Below are 19,331 nucleotides of genomic sequence, written 5' to 3'. Positions count from 1 at the left end.
AACCGCTGGTAATAAAGCAGAACCCTTTTCTGGGGGTAATTTCTTACTTCCTACTTATTTAACCTGACTGGGGTTTTTCAGCACCCATCGTAGAGCACAGGGCAAACAAGAAGCAAGTGTCTGGCAAAAATGTCCGCTGATTTATTTAATTATTTTAATGTTTTAGTTCTCTTCTTGTCACTTTTATGTTTTGGAGCAGAAATGATGTGTTCATTTTATGGCTTTGCGGGTGGTGGGGGGCGTGGGGGGTTGGTTGACTGACGGGTTGTGTTTTTGGCCACAGCTGTAGTCGCAGGACGAGGATGGGAGCCAGGAATTTTCGTTATGAGGCCGAGGATGCGAACCTCGATTAAGTATCTAATTGCCCACTTTAGCCCCTAAACGGGCCCATTTGCACTTGGTGCTCAGACTGGATCCGCCCTCCGGTCGGGGCTACCACTCCGTCCCCGCTAGGCTGTGATGGGGGGGCCCTTTCCGCCCCAGCCACCTATTTTCGATCTCAGGCGGCTATTTATGGTGTCACTCAAAAGCCCCGTCGTATTAGTGCCCGACCACGCTGAACACTCTCTTGCAGCAGCTGCTAACAGATGCTCGGGATTCCACCCTTGATATGAACTTTAGATAATGACTGACGGGTAGAATGACAGACAGACCCACCCACCCCCCCACCCCAAAGTTAATTGTGTTTTAATCACAGGGGCTAGTCCTGGAGAGCTATTGCACTGTCTGCTGTCAATATGATCCTGTTGTCAGTCTGTTTGATGATTGCTCGACTGACCTGCCAGCAAGCGTGGTGACTGGTGGCTTCTGGGACACTCTTATAAGAAGGGGGCGGGAGTCGGAAATGTGATACACTCATGAAAAAATGTCCCAGAAACGTTCACTTTGTGTGTCTGTATATCAAAGGTACATTAGAAACGGAAGAACACAAACCGCTTAGGTGAAAAATATAAAGTGCCGCTGTAGAGTATCCAGTTGTCCAGCAGGGGGCAGTGTGAGCTACGGTAATGCGATTGTTTGTTGGAAGTCCAGTAATTCGTGCATTCGCTCCTACATGAGACGCCGAAGGAGGTCAAGATCCAGACAAAGGCCCGACGTGAAGGATTTTTCTCATTTGCTAAAATGTTTGCTGAAAGGCAGCCAGGACTCCATTATTTATTTCTGTTTGGCCAGAAGGAGAGACATGACATCAGCGACCACCACTATTCTGTGGAAATCATGAACGATTATAAACGTACACTGAGCTTGCTCCTGTTTAGTCCGACGGATTTGTGTCATCTCTGAAAGGTGGTTTGACTTTAGCTGACGGGAAAGTATGTTAGTGTTGGCTAGTCTGCATTCGCCCCCCCCCCCCACCCCACCAAAGTTGTGTGTGTTACGAAGGTTCTAACATCGCCGCCGTTTTGCTGCCAATAATTATTAGAATACTTTGCTTTAAAAAAAAAAAAAATTTAAAAAGCTTTTGGTATGTTGTGTCATTTTAGCCTTGTGCATTTCAGATGACGGTACGAAGCAAGTTTCGTTGTTTTTGGTAGTAAGATTGACAATGCCACTGAGTGCCCGGTTAATATAAAATTCAAATAAGAGCGCAACGTAACTGGTGAGTAGTCCTGCCACTCTGGTTCACTGTCCCGGTGAGGTATGGCTGGGTCATTGAAGCATTTAAGGCAGGGGTGCGCAGCTCCGGTCCTGGACGGCGAGTCCACATGCTGGTTTTTGTTCCAACCAGTCACCTCAGTTTCAGTTCTCTGACAGCTTTATAATCTACACTGATTCAGTCCTGTACTTGAGCACAGTTAAATCTTTAGAACATACTTGCAGTCTGCGGATGTAGCTGGTGCTTGTACACATGTCAGGTCAAGATATGATTGACCTAATTAAGTAATTAAGAGCAGAAGTTGGCACAAAATCCTGAAACGGATCAGTCCTTGTTGTACACCCCTGATTTAAGGTGTGTGAGACAAAGCAAAAAAGACAAAAGGCCTCGTTAAATACATTTATGTTATGAATATGATATTGTATACTGTTGTAATCTTGACTTATTCATAAGATTTACCAGGAGTGGCTCTCATTCCTCAGATATAGCTGCTCATTTCAGCATTCGATCTGGTATAGCAGCCAGCAGTCAACTTGGATGTAATTTTGGCCCCAGTGATAACCTTTGGGTAATATTAGTTAACATTCCGTAACATAGGCCTACATTTTCTTATTCCAGTCATAATATTGTCACTTACACCTGCCTCTTACAGGAAGGTGTGAACAAAGGAGTCTGTTCACACCTTTGTCTTCTTGCATATTAATAGTTGTGATCTCCTGCTTTCTGGAGTTTCCAAATCGGCAACAATATTTTAGCAAGTATTATTATTATTATTATTATTATTATTATTATTATTATTATTATTATTAATTGGATTCTGCTACCGGGTATTTCACCTCTCATCATGATACAATATGCATTTTTTTCTGCCAGCCTCTAAATAGCTATGCTGTTGCCGCGCAACCCGTCTTAATGTGGATCTCGCGCGGTTAAGTTCTCTGTTCAGTGGAGACGAGCCCGGGACCGTTAATTACGGCTGCCAGGTGCGCGAATAGATGAGGCGGCCAGCTCGTGAGAGAATGCTGAATAGAGGATTCTGACGTGGAGCTTTCCGCATCTGGATGTACAAGGGTTAGTGATTTTAACCGGAGGCGAGTGGCTAGATCTGGGAACTGTGACAGCAACACCTGGCTCTGGTGGTGGGGGTTCTGGCGTGAAATGGCTCCATCTTTTTTTTTTTTAGGTATGACGTAACATACCTTACTCAAGTGAACAAGGATCCCCCCAAGAGTCAAATGTGCAAATCAGAGTCCAAACCTCTAACCACTATGCAGCACAGTACCTACCAGGCGCCATCCAAACCAAGGTCAGAAATGTCAAACCTTGCACAAAATGATACGGTCAAATTAAGCAGAAAGCCCTTTGGTTCTAGTGAGGGTGGACTTAAAATTCTCGGCGTGCAGGTTAGAGAGGGCGGAGCACATGTTGTGGGCTCCGCCCCAACCTCCCCGTGGGTTCAGCCTGGATCACACACAGGTGTTTACACACGCATCATATTCTTCTGGAAAATCTCAAGTGCTCCTGTCATCTGCTTGATCCAAAAGCTTTCATAACACCCCTCAAGTAGACACTCCAAGTAGAGGCTCCAAGCCTCACTTTCACCTTTTTAAACACACACTGAAAGTTCTCAACGTTCCAGGATACATGGCCTGTCTTTTACCGAAAGAAGGCGGCCATATTCCTGCATTTACAATTTCATGTTTTTAGGCATTTAGCTGACGCTCGTACCCAGAGCAACTCACGATCGGCGCACAGAGAAAAGGCACGGATTCATAAATAACCGACATTCCAGGGAGCAATTAACGAGTGTAACGATCAGGCCATGAAACCCTGGCGACAGCTAATCCTTCGTCGCTAGAATTAACAAGTGGAAGGGAAGGTAGAGATGAGTTTTTTTATATAGGTGAATATAGGATAGATAGAAGACGTGAAAGAGGGGAATGGGAGGGAATCAGGGTGGAGAAGAGAAGACTGGAATGGCGGGATGGAGGCCGAGGAATAGCGGATGTTTGTCATCCCTCCGGTCCACGGGTCTGTTGACTCCCCGACTCCTCCCGACTCGATCTGCCTTTAACTTTGGCTCACAAAGAAATGTAGAATACTCGTGTCTATTTTCACCATCCAAGATTAGCACATTCTGTAATCACCAAAATGAGCTCACCAAACGGAAAGATAAAAAAAAATATAATACATTACATCGGGCTGTGCAAGCATTTCCTTTCTGAAGTCAGTGTGATACAAACATTTCTATTTTTATCGCACCCCTTACAATTTACATGTTGGGAATTTAGCAGATACTCTTATAATAGAATGACTAACGCAATTTATATTCTTTTCACACGGTCCATTTACCCTGCTGAATATTTACGGAAGCACTTCAGATTAAGTTTGAGTACCACAGGGCACAATAGCAGTACCCCATGCCTAGGAATTACTGCCAACCATTGCTTATGTATTGATTAACCCTTTAAGGCATGAGATCACAAATATGTGATTATAATGTGCTTACCTGAACATCCTAATGCTAGCCTGACTATCTCTACAGGCTAACTGAAATCAATGGAGTTCTAGAATACAAACTTAGAATTTTGAAGAAAAAAAAATTCCACAAAACCTGCCCTGCAAACGATTAAACAGGTCCTCGCTTTTCACGATTATTTGTGATTATCTTCAGTATAACCCTTGCATTCAGTTTTTCCTGAAAGGCTTGGGATATGTCTCCCTTCTTTCAGGATGGGAGGAAAATGTCAGGTCTCCACTCTCAGACAGCCATGTGGAGCTGAATTGGGCCTGAATTGGGCCTGGAATGTGGAATGCAGTCAGGATTCCGCTCCAGCTGTGAATGTTTGGAAAGGGGTGAAAAACAAGGGGAGACTGCGGGCATTTCTTTAGCCTTTCTGAGCGTTTGACTCTCGCGATATCCGAGCAAATCCGGTAACAGGGCAGACGCGTGATCAACACGCTATCAATTCGGTCTCATCAGTGTCGCGCAAAGGGGGGTGTTCCTGTAACCCTAGCAACCTTGACACACAAATGTGGGCCGGTCTTGATTTGAAAACACTTTCACATTAGCTCTTGTGAGCAAAGTCTAGAAGACACGTTGCCACATAATAGAACTGATTGTGTGACTTGGGGAAAACAGATTTTGTCCATCGTGTCAATTAATTTTCATAATTCAAGAGAATTGTTCATTTGGGGAAAAAAATAATAAATATTAGATTGCTTCATGCCAGACGAGGATTGCTGAACGCCTTGATTTTACGGGCAAGCAGAAATGAGTTGTGAAAATAATTTAGACAGATGTTCCTGTGTGTATTTGCAGAAGAGCAGAAATGAGCGTTGAGAATAACTCAGAGAGTGCTGTGCGTGTGCGTGTGTGTGTGCGTGTGTGCGTGTGCGTGTGCGTGTGTGTCCCTGATGCAGAAGTGTGATCAGGCAGAGAGGCTGCAAAATGAACGCGCTGTACTCTGACATTACCAAGCACCACCCACTGGAAGAGGGGTGAATGGATAAGGCTTAAGAAACCGCTCCAGCCAGACGTTCTCGCTCGGGTACAGTGACGGGTACCGATGCTGTTGTTACATTGCACTACATTACATTACAGGCATTTCGCAGACACTCATATCCAGAGCGACTTACACAGCTTTTTACATAGCATTTTACATTGCATCCATTTATACAGCTGAATTTATACATGCTGAAGCAATGCAGGTTAAGTGCCATGCTCAAGGGTGCAACGGCAGTGTCCCACCCAGGAATCGAACCTGCGACCTTTCGGTTACAAGACTCGTCCCTTACCCGATACGCGCCACTGCTGCGACACAGAACCCGCGCGACGTCAGGGGCACAAGCGTAGCCCGGACGTGACCGGGACGGTGGTTGCCAGGGAGTCGTTCTAGTAAGGCTCAGGGGGAGCTGTGCCGAGCTCAGTGAATCACATTAATTCACCTCTCAGGCGATTAATTACCCTCTCAATCCACCCTCCCTCCCCCCTCCCCCACCCCCGCTGCCCAGGCTGTGATCAGGCCCACAGCACCAAGTCACATCACCCTCTCTGGTGGAGAATAACACGCGCACATCCCAGTCTTTTTCTAGGCGCTGGGGTTTGCAGGGGGAATTCGGATGTAAAATGAAGGAAAACCCCACACACTGCCCTTCGATGCTACCGCTTATTGAGCTGTTTGCACAACGTGTCGACAGGCAGGTCATCGTCAGGTGAGGTGTACCCCTCCCCGTGTTCTCTGCAGTCTTCGTGTTCAGGGATTTGGAGAGGGGGGAGGAGCTCGAACGAACGTGCAGTAGGATATCCCTTTCCAGCTGAGGGAGGGTTGTGTCGTATTCACCAATAATTCTGTTCGTTTCATGCTCCCGGTGCGGTTGAATCCAGGCCAGCGTGAATTATAAATTTATATATTACTCGAGAGCATACTTCCACGTGTCAAGACCGTGGCCCCCAGGCCCACCGACCCACCCTGGTGAAGAGGTGCTCTGGTTCGTGAACAGCAGCCTTGGCTGGAGACTGCAGTTCCGCTAATGATGATTGGACAGTTACGGAGAGCGATCACCGTGACCGGCACACTGCCCTTGCGAGAGAAATTTCTGGAAAGTAGAGGCGTAATCAAAGCCAAGAGACTTGGACTGAAAAAGGCCTTTAAAAAAAAAAAAAAAAAAGTCCTTAACTCTGCATGGCTTTGATGGATGTACAGTGTTTGATTACATCATCCATGATGGTCCATTTGAGCGCTTCCTTCTTGTTTTTTTATTATTTGTTTGTTCTTGTGTTGGTGTTGATTTGGATCGTCGTTAGTAGCCGTCACCACGGTGGCAGCTAAGCTAGTGGGGATCCTATGATAAACATAAACTTTTGGCTTTTTTACAGTTTTGAGGGAAATATAACCAGGGAATGGTGTAATTGAAAGTCACGTGGAACAGCCCGAACAAGATTGCGAAAGCCAAACACGTATGTCTGTCCTTTCACTACAACGCCATGGACCATGTCTCGTCCGCGCGGTCGTTATGTCACTGATGTCACTGAACGCTGGGGCGGGGGGGTTGGAGGGAGGGAAGCCTCGCTGCTCTGAAATGGTGTGGGGGCGGGGCGCTAAGTCACACTCTTGGGTTTCACAGACAAAGGAAACAAAAAGGACTCATTTCACATCTTTGGCACATGGGGTTGTGGGGGGGGGGGGATCACCACCACCCCCACCCCCCCCACCCCCCCAATAAACAAAGGCCAATAAACTTATTTCCCTGTCGACTTGAAACGCTGTAAATTTGACCCAGTGTTTGTGTGATACAGCTCACTCAGCAAAATTAATTGCCTTCCTCATCACCCCCCCCCCCCCCCCCCCACCAACATCCCCTCACCCCTCCCTGGTGCGCTAGCTGCAAGTCTGCTTGCGTTTGCTGGCCATTTTGTTGTGAAACTTTGTTACCACTATTTTAGTCATGTACAGTGAGCGTTCAGTCAAGTGTGGCAAGAAGAAACACCCACTTCTCGTATTTATTTTGAGAGTGAAAAACACACATTGATTATACATGATAAAACTAACCGACAAAATAACCATCTGATAAGATAGTTCCATCTCTTTGTGTTGCTGGTATTTCTTGCAAGGCAAAGCTGGATGAGGATATGTCTGAGACTGAGGATAATGTTGAGGAGGACCCTGATTATGTGGCATCCTCCTCTGATGATGAGAATGAAGCCTTTGAGATACCACATTCTGACCCTCCTGTTGTTTCTCAACCACCAAAAGACCCTCCTGTCATCTCTCAACCCCCAAGAAACCCCCCTGTAATCTCTCAACCACCAAGAACTTACATGTTCACTTCCAAAAATGGAAAACTACTATGGTCCAGATCCCCAGAAGAAAGACAGGGTAGACTTAGTGCTGCTAATGTCATCAAAATGGTTCCAGGCCCCACCAGATATGCTAGCAGTCATGTACAAGACATAAAGTCTGCATTTGAACTCTTCATAACACCATCAATGCAAAAGGATATTCTTGAGATGACAAATTGGAAAGAGCTGGATGTGACCTGCTAGCAATCCTATATTGGGTTGCTTATACAATGTACTCAGTGTGAAGCATTGTTTATGCATTTTCCTGTTTAATAACTTTTGGACAGGTTTTTAAAAAAAGAACATTTATAACTGCATCAAGGTAACCAGCACAGCATTTGTTTTCCAAGCAAAATCACCGTGAAGTTTAGCTGCAGTACAACAGATATGGAATGAGGCATGATGACTGGCATTAAGCATTTACAGTGGTTACATCGGAAACATTAAGTGTCACACGAATGCATTGTTTGGGCAATTAATTGAACCATCACCATTGAAATCTATGTACGTGTCCCGTAAACTCGGCCATAGCCTAATTATTATAGGGCGTGAAAATACCAGCGGTACTTACCGCGGCTCCGCACCGAACCACACCCTTGCATGCCTCTAAGGTCGACTAACTTACGACGCCCATTGACTCTAATTCAGTAATAGCCACACATGCAATGGGGGAAAAGCACGGTCAACTTTATTCTGCTGCATCCTGCAGGCATCTGGCGAGCCGCAACGACAGAGACCAACGGAATATAAAGGGATCTTACCGGTTTTTGCCATGAGTGTTTCATAATAAAACATTATCTTGAAATAAGTGTCAGTGTTATTGGTGTGTACAGATCAAACCGTGAACACTTTAAGCATCTGCATTATTATGTCATCCGGGGTAGCCTTGCTCCTCCACGCTATTGCAGTGGGCTACTTTTGGGGATGGCTTATTTTTCACAGGGTGGGTCGGTCAGTCGTGGCAACGAGGTACTGAGTACTGAAACGAGATTTAGAGCCGTGTTCTCAAGAAAAGACAAAAGATTGATTCGAGACGCGGCATAAGGGAAAAAAATAACGAGAGAAAAAAATACTTAAGAAGTTCGAGGGTAGGCTAAGCAAGCGGAATCCGCCGGCAGTTGTTACTTCCTCGTCCTGCAGGGAGGATAAAGTGTGACGTCGGCGACTGCTTCGCCTTAGCCCAGCCAGTCAGTGGATTCTGTAGCGATTCTGCGGAGGGGAACCTGTCCGGGCAGAGCGGAGCGTCGGCGAGCCAAGCACCGTCTGCGATAAGCTCCGACACGCGCAGGCACGGGACAGCAGAAGCGAAGGAGCGTAGCAAACTTTTCCGAGAAGGGGCGAGAATTAGAAATAATGCTTTGCTGTCCACCCGCAGGCTAGGCTCGGAAGCTTGAGTGCTTGCTGCTGTTTTTTGAAGGACGCGGCGGGTGTCGTGTTATTTTTCCGCTCCCCCCACCCAGCACGGTGTCCCGATTTCATTCCCCCCCTGGAGGATTTGGAAATGTCTTCGCTAAATGTTGACAACGAGCAGAGATGGGTGCCTACACACGTTCAGGTGACGGTGCTCCGTGGAAGGGGCTTGCGGGCGAAAGGCAAAAACGGCACCAGCGATGTTTATACCATCATTCAGGTCGGAAAGGAGAAATTTTCTACGTGTGTGGTGGAGAAGACGACCGCACCGGAGTGGAAGGAGGAATGCTCTTTCGAGCTTCTTCCCGGGGTGCTGGAGGCGGAGGGACGAAGCGCGTACCCCGCCGGGAGTAGCGACCTGGTCCTCACGGTGATGCACAGAGCGCTAATGGGTCTCGATGTGTTTCTTGGACAAGCCACCATCCCCTTGGACAAAGTCTTCCAGGACAGGATATGCATGAGAAATGAGTATGTTTGCCTTTTCTTTGTTTTACTGCATACATTACCACCCCCCTACTCAATATCCAGTAGTTGCTAGTTTTGGTGATTATTTGGCTGAGTGGTGTCACGTGTTACCCCTAGACCAAAACGTGGGGGCTGCAGTCAGGGTTATACAAACTCGCTAACGCTAACTTGTACGATGGTTAAGTATACTAAAAGGAATTGGCGAATAACTTCAACATGCTCTTTTATTTTGCTCATTATGAAACGGGTTTCCCGAACTGTGTAGCCTACTCGCTAGAGATACACCACTTAATGGGGTTTGATCAGCGTGTCAATCTTTTCTCGGTTTTGCAGACACGCCCTCTGCTCTGTCTTGAGAGGGAACGAGGGATACCTGGCTATAAACTGACCTTTCTCAAGCGGATGAATAGACGAGGCCTACCTTGCCACGATCGCAAATATGTCCTCCTCCGGCAGCAACCCCATTTATTGAACTTAATCGGAGCTATAAACCGACTCAATTGTCATAGATTGGCATAATCGTGGCGTTTTTTAAACGGGCATTGGCATGTGTGCAAACGCAATGGATACGATTTTTGCTGTTAATAATTTGCAACATTGGCATTTGGCAGATGCTCTTAAGCCAGAGCTGTTCAGAAAATGTCGATTGGCGTGAAGCCGACTTTCCTTTTAAAGTTGAACTGCGTTGGAGGTTGCTAGGGATCAACATAAACAATGCATTTCCTTCTGCACAGTGCACCACCTACAAGACTATGTCAAGTATTTAACAATGGATCAGTAATTGTAGGTCTCACATTCTGCAGGCAGCTCGGTCTTCGTCTCCTTTTAGTCGAGGAGGATGCAGGACTTTGCTGACTGCAGTCTTGCAGGTGGCTATAGATGATGGCTTCCTTTCATGGTACACTGATGTGGTTTTCATGGTGGACTTGACATTCAACTGTTTTTCATGCCAGGTCAACACGGTAGCTTGTTGCGTGCAAACCTGTGGTGCCTTTTCATTTTGCTCATCTCCTAGACATGTACAAACACACATACACCTACTTACACATGTAAGCACACTCGTACACACAGACACTCTTACGTGCACCTACTTACACGTGTACACACACATATACACAATCACATGCACACACACGCTTACCCACACATGTATATGCACTCATTCACGCACAAACTCGCACACGTACAAACGCAGTCTGACATGCAAAAATACACACACACTCTCTCTCACACATGCACATGTACACACGCACATTCTCACACACACACACACACAAAATGAGCACACTGTCTCACTTCTCCTTGCTGGCCATAGCGCATCCTGCCCATAGCCTACGCCCAGATCACTGCCTCCCCACCCTGTGAAGTTCCTCAGGGGTCTGAGTTGGGTCCTGGAACTTAGACACAGTACAGAGGAACTTGCTAAGATAACACATATACATGTATTACTATTCCTGCATACATTATTAAACCATTTCAGGTTGAACAGCTTGCTCTATTCTCCAAGTTCATTCTGCAAGCTCTGTCCTATCCTGTCCCATCGCACATTCATACATTTGTATGCACACGTACGCGCGCGTGCATGCACACACACACACACACACACACACACACACACACACACACAATCTAACCCCACGCTTCCTGCAAGCTGTATCCTATCCTGTCCTATCACTCATTCACACACTCACATGCACGCACGCACGCCCCCCCCACACACACACACACACACACGTACACAGACACACACAAACACAATCCAACCCCACCTTCCCTGCAAGCTCTATCTTATCCTGTCCTATCACCTATTTGTACACTTGCATGAACACACACACATACACACACACACGTACACAAACACGCACAAACACAATCCAACCCCACCCTCTCTGCAACCTCTATCTTATCCTGTCCTATCACCTATTTGTACACTTGCATGAACACACACAACACACACACACGTACACAAACACGCACAAACACAATCCAACCCCACCTTCCCTGCAAGCTCTATCCTATGCTATCCTATCACATATTTGTACACTTGCATGAACACACATACACACACATACGTACACAAACATGCACAAACACAATCCAACCCCACCTTCCCTGCAAGCTCTATCTTATCCTGTCCTATCACCTATTTGTACACTTGCATGAACACACACACACACACACACGTACACACTGTCCAACCCCTCCCTCCCTGCTTTGCTGTGGTGCGGGCTGAGGTTCAGATCTATAGATCTGTATCTGGTCACGTGACAGTTAGCGGATGGGCAAGCGAGTCCGCGCATTCTTCACCACAGCGGATGCTGCCCAGGTCCATCAGGAAGTGACGGGAATCCAGATTCGTTTTTTTACCGCGGAACGATCAGGATGCCCTCACTGCCCTTTCTGCCTGTACAGACCCTATGAGAAGCTCATCTTTTGTAACACGCCCTAAGATTTGTGCAACCGGTGTTCCTCATTTAAGCCTCATCCTGCTGCTCCCCGGTCGCTCCGCTCGAACCACGAGCGTTTGATTGTGTGGGCTGCGGTCGTCCTTTAGTTGGGTCCGCCCTGTTTGCCAGAAGATGTCTGGGATCTGCACATGCTGGGGCCAAAATATGCCACTTGGCTTCCTTGTTCTTTTGAAATTCGGTTGGTTGATTTCCAAAGCTTGTGCTCTTGCAGGTGATATATTTGTGAAACTAGAGCATGGGCACAGTCGAGGATTCCAGTTGGGAGGGGGGATCACACCGAGATCACACTGCAGGGAAAAGTTTGCCAGGCGACCGTTGTGGGGACAGCCACTACTACAGTGGAGGCGTGTGTGGGCATTTCTCTGAAACCCTTCGCGAATTTTCCTTTCGGTGTGGGAAGTATTTTCAAGATTTCCATTTTCTCGCAAATTTGTTTGAAGTACTTTTCAACTAGAGGAAATGACCTTAGAAACGCGACACGTTAAAAGTTTTTTTTTTTTTCTTTGCGTTTCAGAGTGCAGGTGTAGAATTTCCCATTGGACTGGCCTGCTTACCCAAGCGTTTCTGCAGTGATAGCCCTGGCTGTTTATCAGCCAGCATTTCAACCCCCCCTACATATGCTGGAGCGACTGGCTGCAGGAGGTCCATTCCGTATCAGCCTGCTCCGGTCCAGGTTTTCCCAGCTGCCCAACAGATGGGTTTGACAGGCTTTTTGGCAGTCAGTTTATTTTGAAATGGACAAGAGGTATTTTGAACCTGGACGGCGTCACAGTGCTTTTGCAGTGTTTGCATTTGAGTGTGAATTCCATATTCACTGGAACCACCCTCCCCCCCCCCCCCACCACCACCCCAAACATATCCCCTTTCTCCCCTTGCTTCCATGAAGGTCAAAAGTTTTGTTTCAAGCAGTTTGAGTAGAATTGGGCTGTGCTCTGGTTTCAGCTCTTCCAGTTGAAACCATGAGTTGAAGTCCACACCAAAGCAGATCCACCCTCGTTTAAGGTCTGCACTCAAGTTGCAGGTAAAGATTCAACTTTTCAGATTTGCACCGCGGTGTTGAAATGCTGGTGGGGTCTCGCACGCCTGACACTAGAACCTGGGTTTCCAACAGGGAATTCCACAGAGATATTAGGAAGAATTATTTCACGCAAAGAGTAGTCTATGTGCAGAATAGCCTGCCAGGTCACGTAGTAGAGGCAGGCACTCTAGGGATTTTCAAGACCAGGCTTGATACGGTGTTAGATACTATCTGGTCTGTAGGTAATCAGAGGTACACTAGGTACAGTTTAATCAGGAAAATGCTGAGCACTGTTGGGCTGAATGGCCTGTTCTTGTCATTATGTTATGTTTTGTTGTGTTATGTTCGGACTGTTAATCATTAATAATAATCATTTTATTCATTATTGTCGCACCAATTTACGCTCCTCATTCATGCACTAGATTATCTTTAAGCACGATCCTTAGGGCTGGGGAGAAGGTATTTGGATTCCTGTCTGTTCCTGTTCCTTGCCTGTCTGTTTTGATCTAAGAAATTTATCAATAACAAAAATTTTATCGCCACAAAAGAGGACGAGGCGAGGCAGTGCGGGCCCTAGAACCAAGCTCACTGGACCCACGTTCGGGCCTTTCAGAGAAAAGCACCAGAATTATCCTGAGGAAACCCAGAGTGCCCCCCGTGTCGGAGGCGAAAACGCTGTTTTCTCCGCGTCACAGTGGTGTGAAGTTCGCAGGACTGGTCCAGATTTCCGCTGAGCACTGTAAACCCCTTTCAGTGCCATGGTCACGTCGCGGGGGCCTCCTTGAGTAACGGTTGTGTGCAACATGGCGGGTAAAGGTTGTGTGCAACATGGCGGCTTCGAGGGTGTGCTGTGAAATCTTTGTTTTAGAACTTGAATTACCACCATTACCATTACTGTGGTGGACTGAACATCTCTGTATCACATTTTGCAGATTAGATCCCACTTTCCGGTATCTGCTTTTTGGCTCCTGAGTGATGTGTGATCACTCATATGGCCTCCATGTGTTCAAAAATACGTCTGAGAAATGAGATTAGTTCCAGGTTTTTAGCCAGTTAGACGCAGAAGACCGATGATTGCTTGTACATGCTGCATGTTCGGTGAACTTGTGCTTTACTGAGTAACTGCAATTTAGCGCTTCTATGATTATCTGTGCTGTTCTCGTTTGACTGTGTAGTTCACGCGCTATCGTGTACGGTATCTCGTGACATTTTTTAATCATTTTTTTTTTAAGCCAGAGATTTCTTGACCGCGTTTGGCTTTACCACTGTTGTCCCTGATAGCAGGGCTTGTGTTAGTTTATGTGCGTGCGTGTTCACGGATGAAGCCCAGGTCTGTTGGGGGGGTTTGTGACGGGCGCTGGTGTGACCGTTCGTTTCCTGTGGCGCAGTGTTGCAGAACAGTGCGATTACTAAATCTGGGCTTCCTGGACACTAAAGTGTGTCAGTGAGTTTGTGTTTGTGCAAAGTTCTGTCTCCATCCACTTTAAAGATGAATTAATCCAACCCCCCCAACCCCTCCACAAGGCTTCCACTTTAAAATGGACAGCAACTAGTTCGCGGCCAAGAAATGAGTTTCCTCTAACTGATGAGTCAAAATGTGGAGTAACAACGAAAACCAGAAGGCCCTTCGGTCCTGGATTTGGGTTGGCCTACATATGCTCATACGCTACTCTAGTATACAGTATACTGTACGAGAATAACAAGTGAGATGTTTTCTGTCTCAAGCATCAGTTAGAGATTCATTCACAGTGCTTAATTTCTTTAAAACTATCACAAATATAGGTTTTTGGCATTAAGAGTTGCGTAGTATCTTAAGAGAACACAACCTTCATTCAGAGCCTTAAATGTTTTTCACATTGTTCTTTATTTTTAACAGTGTCTCTCTGGCATATTTGCTGTTAGGTTGGTATGTCCCTTTGTTTTTGTTTTTTTAAATAAATGATTGCTTCCTCAGTAAAAATACAGAACTCATTCAAAAAAATGTTTTGAGTGTTTTGAATGTAACCCACAGAGTGGCAATATAAACTTGCCGCCTCCGCCCCGCCCCCCCCCCCAAAAAAAATCACTCCTGTTCCGCCCAAAATAAAAAAAGACCCATAGCTCTTTCTGCATGGCAGTCTCTCTCTGTCTGACTGTGTCTCTCCCGTCTCAGTGTATTTGTGCACTGTATTACAGAGCAGGATTTCAGAGTCTTACAGGTGCCAAGGCCTCGCCAAGGGAGAGTCAATCGTCCATTTGTAATATTTATGGAGATTGGTTTGTAAATTACCAGCCGTCCCCTGCTTTTCGGTTTTGTTTGTTCCCGAACCGCAGCCCCTATCGATTGTCCTCTTTTTTCTCCCATTCTGTCTGGCCGTGCAGTCAAACGTAGACTCTCTGGTTCCATGGAATGTTTTTTTTCTGGGGGGTGATGCGGGACGCGCCTGCTGCGAATCACAGAGCGTTTCAAGCGTCGCCTTCGCCAGGGCGTTCCAGAGGCCAAATGATGGAAAAATCCGTCCAAGTCTGTGTGTGTGTGTGTGTGGGTTGGTGGGGGGGGTGGCCGTCTCCCCCCTGATTCGAGTGAACGGTCCTGGGACTAGGGCGTTAGGTCAGTGGGTCTCTTGGATCAGGCTCCCCCCCCCGCCTCCCGCCCCCCGCCCCCCACCACCTCAGTTTAGAGGTCACTCATGGTTCAGTAACCTGGGAGGTCCGGAAGACCCACTGTGCAGTCCGGAGATCCACAGTCTCATCTGCGGGAGAATAAAAGTCATGCAGGGTTTGGTTTCACTTGCGTGCGCGTGAGTTACAAGAGCATTTGCATGAGTCTAAAATTAGTGATTTTTTGAGTGGACGTACGTGCAGGGGTGGGGGGTAGCCGGGTGGGTGGGGGGGGGGGGGGGAGGGGTACATATGCCATAAGTAAATTACTATTAACCACAAGCAAATTACATCATCAAAGGTATAACTCATACCATTCAGTTTTCTCTATTTTCATGAGCAGTTCATGACCAGAAGTGATTGGATTGTGGTAATGATACAGTGCACTGCACACGATGTAAGAGGTGACCTTTCTGTGATTTTTTTTTTTTCCTACATGCCACCGCCACCACTTCACACAGACATTAAAGTTTCCTTGATCTCAGTGCAACTGTACAGTAGGAACTGTACTGTACTGTACTGTGTGTGTGTGCATGCATGTTGGGTGTGTGTGTGTGTGTTTGTGTGTGTGTGTGCATGCGTGTTGCGAGCGTGTGTGAGCCGTTTCAGACCTGGTCCTGTTGCTTTGCTGAGAGATGGCGAGAGACTGCAGCCAAAGCCGTGTGTTGATGGAATTAAACCCACAATTGGTCTTTTGTGCCCTGGACTGCTTGCGAAAAGGTTTTGTTTTCAGCAATCTTTGAAATAATTTGAGACGTATCTTTGTGCGGAACAGGCCTGAGTTTATGCAGTCCTGGGTAATTGTGTGTTATAATGGAGAAAATGGCATTTCTGATTTCGCCTTGCATAAAGTTCGCTGCTTGTGTTGTTTTCCAGTCTCAGTCACGAGTTTATGACTTGGTAACCCAGATTTACGGAGACACACTTTTCACACTGGAATTCCACAGTTTGACAGCCTTACAGCCTACTCAAGTCCTGGGCGACTGTTGATCTAAGCTCCATGCCTCCCGAGAATGGTTTTATCCTGTTTGTTTGATCCTTACTGCCTTTTATGGAATGGGATTTGTAAAATCACAGTGTAATATGTGAATGTTTGTGTTTATGTGTGTATAATTGAATTCCTGATTGGTTTTTGTAATTGATGAACTCTTAGAGCTTTAATTATTGCCACCCTAAGATTTTTTTCGGTTCTGTTGTCATGGACATAGCTTGTTTTAGGTGCTTAAACAGCTATCAGTTAGATCTAATTTCAACCAGTTTAAATTAATTAACAACTGAGTAAGACTGAGTGAAAATCAATCCACTGCAGCATTAAAGATAAATGTGGGCTGTGTGGTTAACCCAGATGTTGTGGTGTTCACAGCTGTTTGTTTTGCTTCCTGACATGTGCGTCTGTCTCTGAACCAGTCCCGGGTCAAAGGTCAAACACACTCTTCAGTTTCCTGTGAAATCTAAAAAAAACAATCCTGCAGAAGACACTCAGAGAATTGCCAAGAAAACAGGTTGCTAACCAAACATCTATACTCATATGAAAGAGGGATTTATTTCCCCCTGAATAGTTGTGAAACTTTTTATTTACTTTTTTTTTTTTTTTTTTTTTTTTTGTTTGTTTGTTGTGTTGTGTTGTTTTTTGTTTGGGTGTTGTGTTTTTGTTATCAGCTGTCATGATCGGAAGAAATGGATTTTTCCCTGGATGTTATAGTGTTTATTAAATTCATTTAGAGGTTTTTCTTCATGAAGGGAGTTGACGCCACAAAGCATCGCCCCCCCCCCCCACCGCGCAGTCCTTTCGCAATCCGCCCACAGATACGGCCACCGCTTTGCCTGCCACGCCTGCCTCGCCCAGGGATGGCTGGAGGGCTCGCATTCCCTCCTGCTGTGTTACAGCGCACAGAGAAATGCCCCAAGTGCAGCAAGACTCAAATGTAATTAAATAACGGGGGGGCTGAGGCCTTCAAAAATTGCATGGAAGTACCTTTGTGTGATGTAACTTCCCTTGTTTTCCAGCACGTGAGGTCGTGTTGCATGTAGGCTATGCCTTGTTCCATGCCTTCTATCTTAGCCAACCACAGGGAGATGGCTTATTTAAAACTTGGCGTCTACAGCCTCCGTAAACTCCACCCCTTGAAGCAGGTGTTAGCGAACCTGAGCACTGGAAGGTGTCTCAGCTGGGGTGCGAGCCCTGAAAAATGAGTCTGTTCTCCTCTCCTGTCCCGCAACAGTCCTGTCCCGGGCTGTGGGGGCGGGGAGGGGCGGTTAGGGGGATGGGGGCTGGGCTCTTGGGGTGGGGGGGCAGACGCCATGGTTCAGGTTACGGGCGGATCATTGTGGGAGGAAGCCTATTGATCCGATTGAATCTGCTGAGCAGAGCAAAGGATTTTATAGCCTGGGGGGCTGCAGAAATAGAGCTCCTCCATCACAGCTGTCATTCAGTCATCTGCCCTGTGGGGTGGGTAAAGCTACCTTCACACACACACGCACACACACCTCACGCTGCATACCAAACACACACACACACACATATTCACACGCCTTGTTTACCCCTAATCGTGTCCAAAACATTTCCTATTTTGATCATTTTTACCAGTATTTTACTTTGGTGAACATTTGTGGTGTTCTAGGTTTCCCATGAGGCCAATTGCTGATCTTTTTCACTTTATAAATGTCACATTATTTCAGTCTCAGATCAGAAAATAAATATTCAATCTTCATCTTAAAATAAACAAAAGTACAAATCCGGGAAAGGACTTGTTACAGAAAAGGACTGTAACACACACCACCCTGTGTTAAGTTAAATATGCTGAAAATGTGCTATCTGACTCACTGGATGATAATGCTCACATTTTTATGCTCAGTGCTAAGTGTGGACACTAGCTGAGTCAGAGCGTTCGGAAGTGTGTCTGAAACCGTAACATGGTTATAAAAATGCAAGAGTGGTCTGGATCTCACTGTCTCTCGGTTATATATAGGCCAAGGAAGACTTGCCGGCATTGGCTGCGTGGTGCGGCTGATTACTATGCGTCTGAGTGGGGGATGGACTGAGTGTCTCCACCAGCGCCTGGTCACCTGCGTTCGTTAAGCCTGATAATTAATCCAGGTATGTAGTTAAGGGTTCAGATGGAGAGAAAAACCATAAAGAAATCCTCTAGTACTCCAGGACTGGGGCCCTCCTGATTTTGCAGCAGGTCAAAGGATGGTTGATGGTGACCGCTGTCTTCCGTCTGAAGCCCAGTTCGTGCACGGGCTCTCCGCACCTTCAAACCTGTAACCTGTCGTTGACATGAAGACTCGAACTCCAGTTACTGTTAAAAATAATGGACCACCTCAGCAGATGTCATGCTGAATTACTGGTGACATCACAAGTAAAGGTTCATGGTACTGGTTAGGCTGAGATCTTGCATTATGGCTTTAGCTGCTGCTCGAGAGCCATTGCTTGGCGCCTTTTTTTTTAAGAAGTGGGAATGAGTTGGGATCGTGTATCTTTTGCAGTTATTGCTATTGTTATTTTTCAGGTCTCTAAGCATAGTCTTGAGAGGATCATGCTGGATGTGCATCTGTTAATTCTGTTGGAATTCCCACGATTTTGTGTGAATTTGGTTAATATGCTGAACCCAGGTAGTCAGAGGACATGCTAATGTTGGCATTGTTTGTTTGTCTTCATTTGTTTTGATCTTGCACAGCCCAGCCAATGAGTTTTTTCCCACATGGAATGTTTTGCAGGGAGCTCATTTGCATACAGGCAGCAGTAGCCAATGAGCTTTGAGTAGGACGTGGCTGTCTCTCTGGCAGAGCAGCACGAATCACGATTGCATCTGGATATCACCTGTCACTCATTCTCCTAGCTCCACCCACTCTCTCTCTCTGGAAGGGAGGTGTCACAGGAGAGAAAAC

At 46.4% G+C, this 19,331-nt stretch overlaps 1 protein-coding gene across 4 annotated transcripts in view; it reads left to right on the top strand.

The window, feature by feature from the left end:
- The window catches only part of rab11fip5a (RAB11 family interacting protein 5a (class I)), a 60,205-nt gene that overhangs the window by 14,598 nt on the left and 26,276 nt on the right, over positions 1-19,331 (top strand). Inside the window, exon 1 of one of the 4 annotated variants that reach the window (XM_064334745.1) lies at positions 8,315-9,317. The exons of 1 other annotated variant lie outside the window; for it this stretch is intronic. In XM_064334745.1, coding sequence (XP_064190815.1) covers positions 8,941-9,317 — 377 coding nt within the window. In that variant the 5' untranslated portion in view covers positions 8,315-8,940. Of the gene's footprint in view, positions 1-8,314; positions 9,318-19,331 lie in introns of those variants that run through there. 2 more of the 4 variants (XM_064334744.1, XM_064334747.1) reach the window with 2 other exon arrangements.

Source organism: Anguilla rostrata, chromosome 5, assembly GCF_018555375.3.
Source record: "Anguilla rostrata isolate EN2019 chromosome 5, ASM1855537v3, whole genome shotgun sequence".
Classification (NCBI taxonomy): domain Eukaryota; kingdom Metazoa; phylum Chordata; class Actinopteri; order Anguilliformes; family Anguillidae; genus Anguilla; species Anguilla rostrata.
The sequence above is the reverse complement of the archived record's forward strand: the minus strand, read 5'-3'. Positions and strand labels throughout refer to the sequence as shown.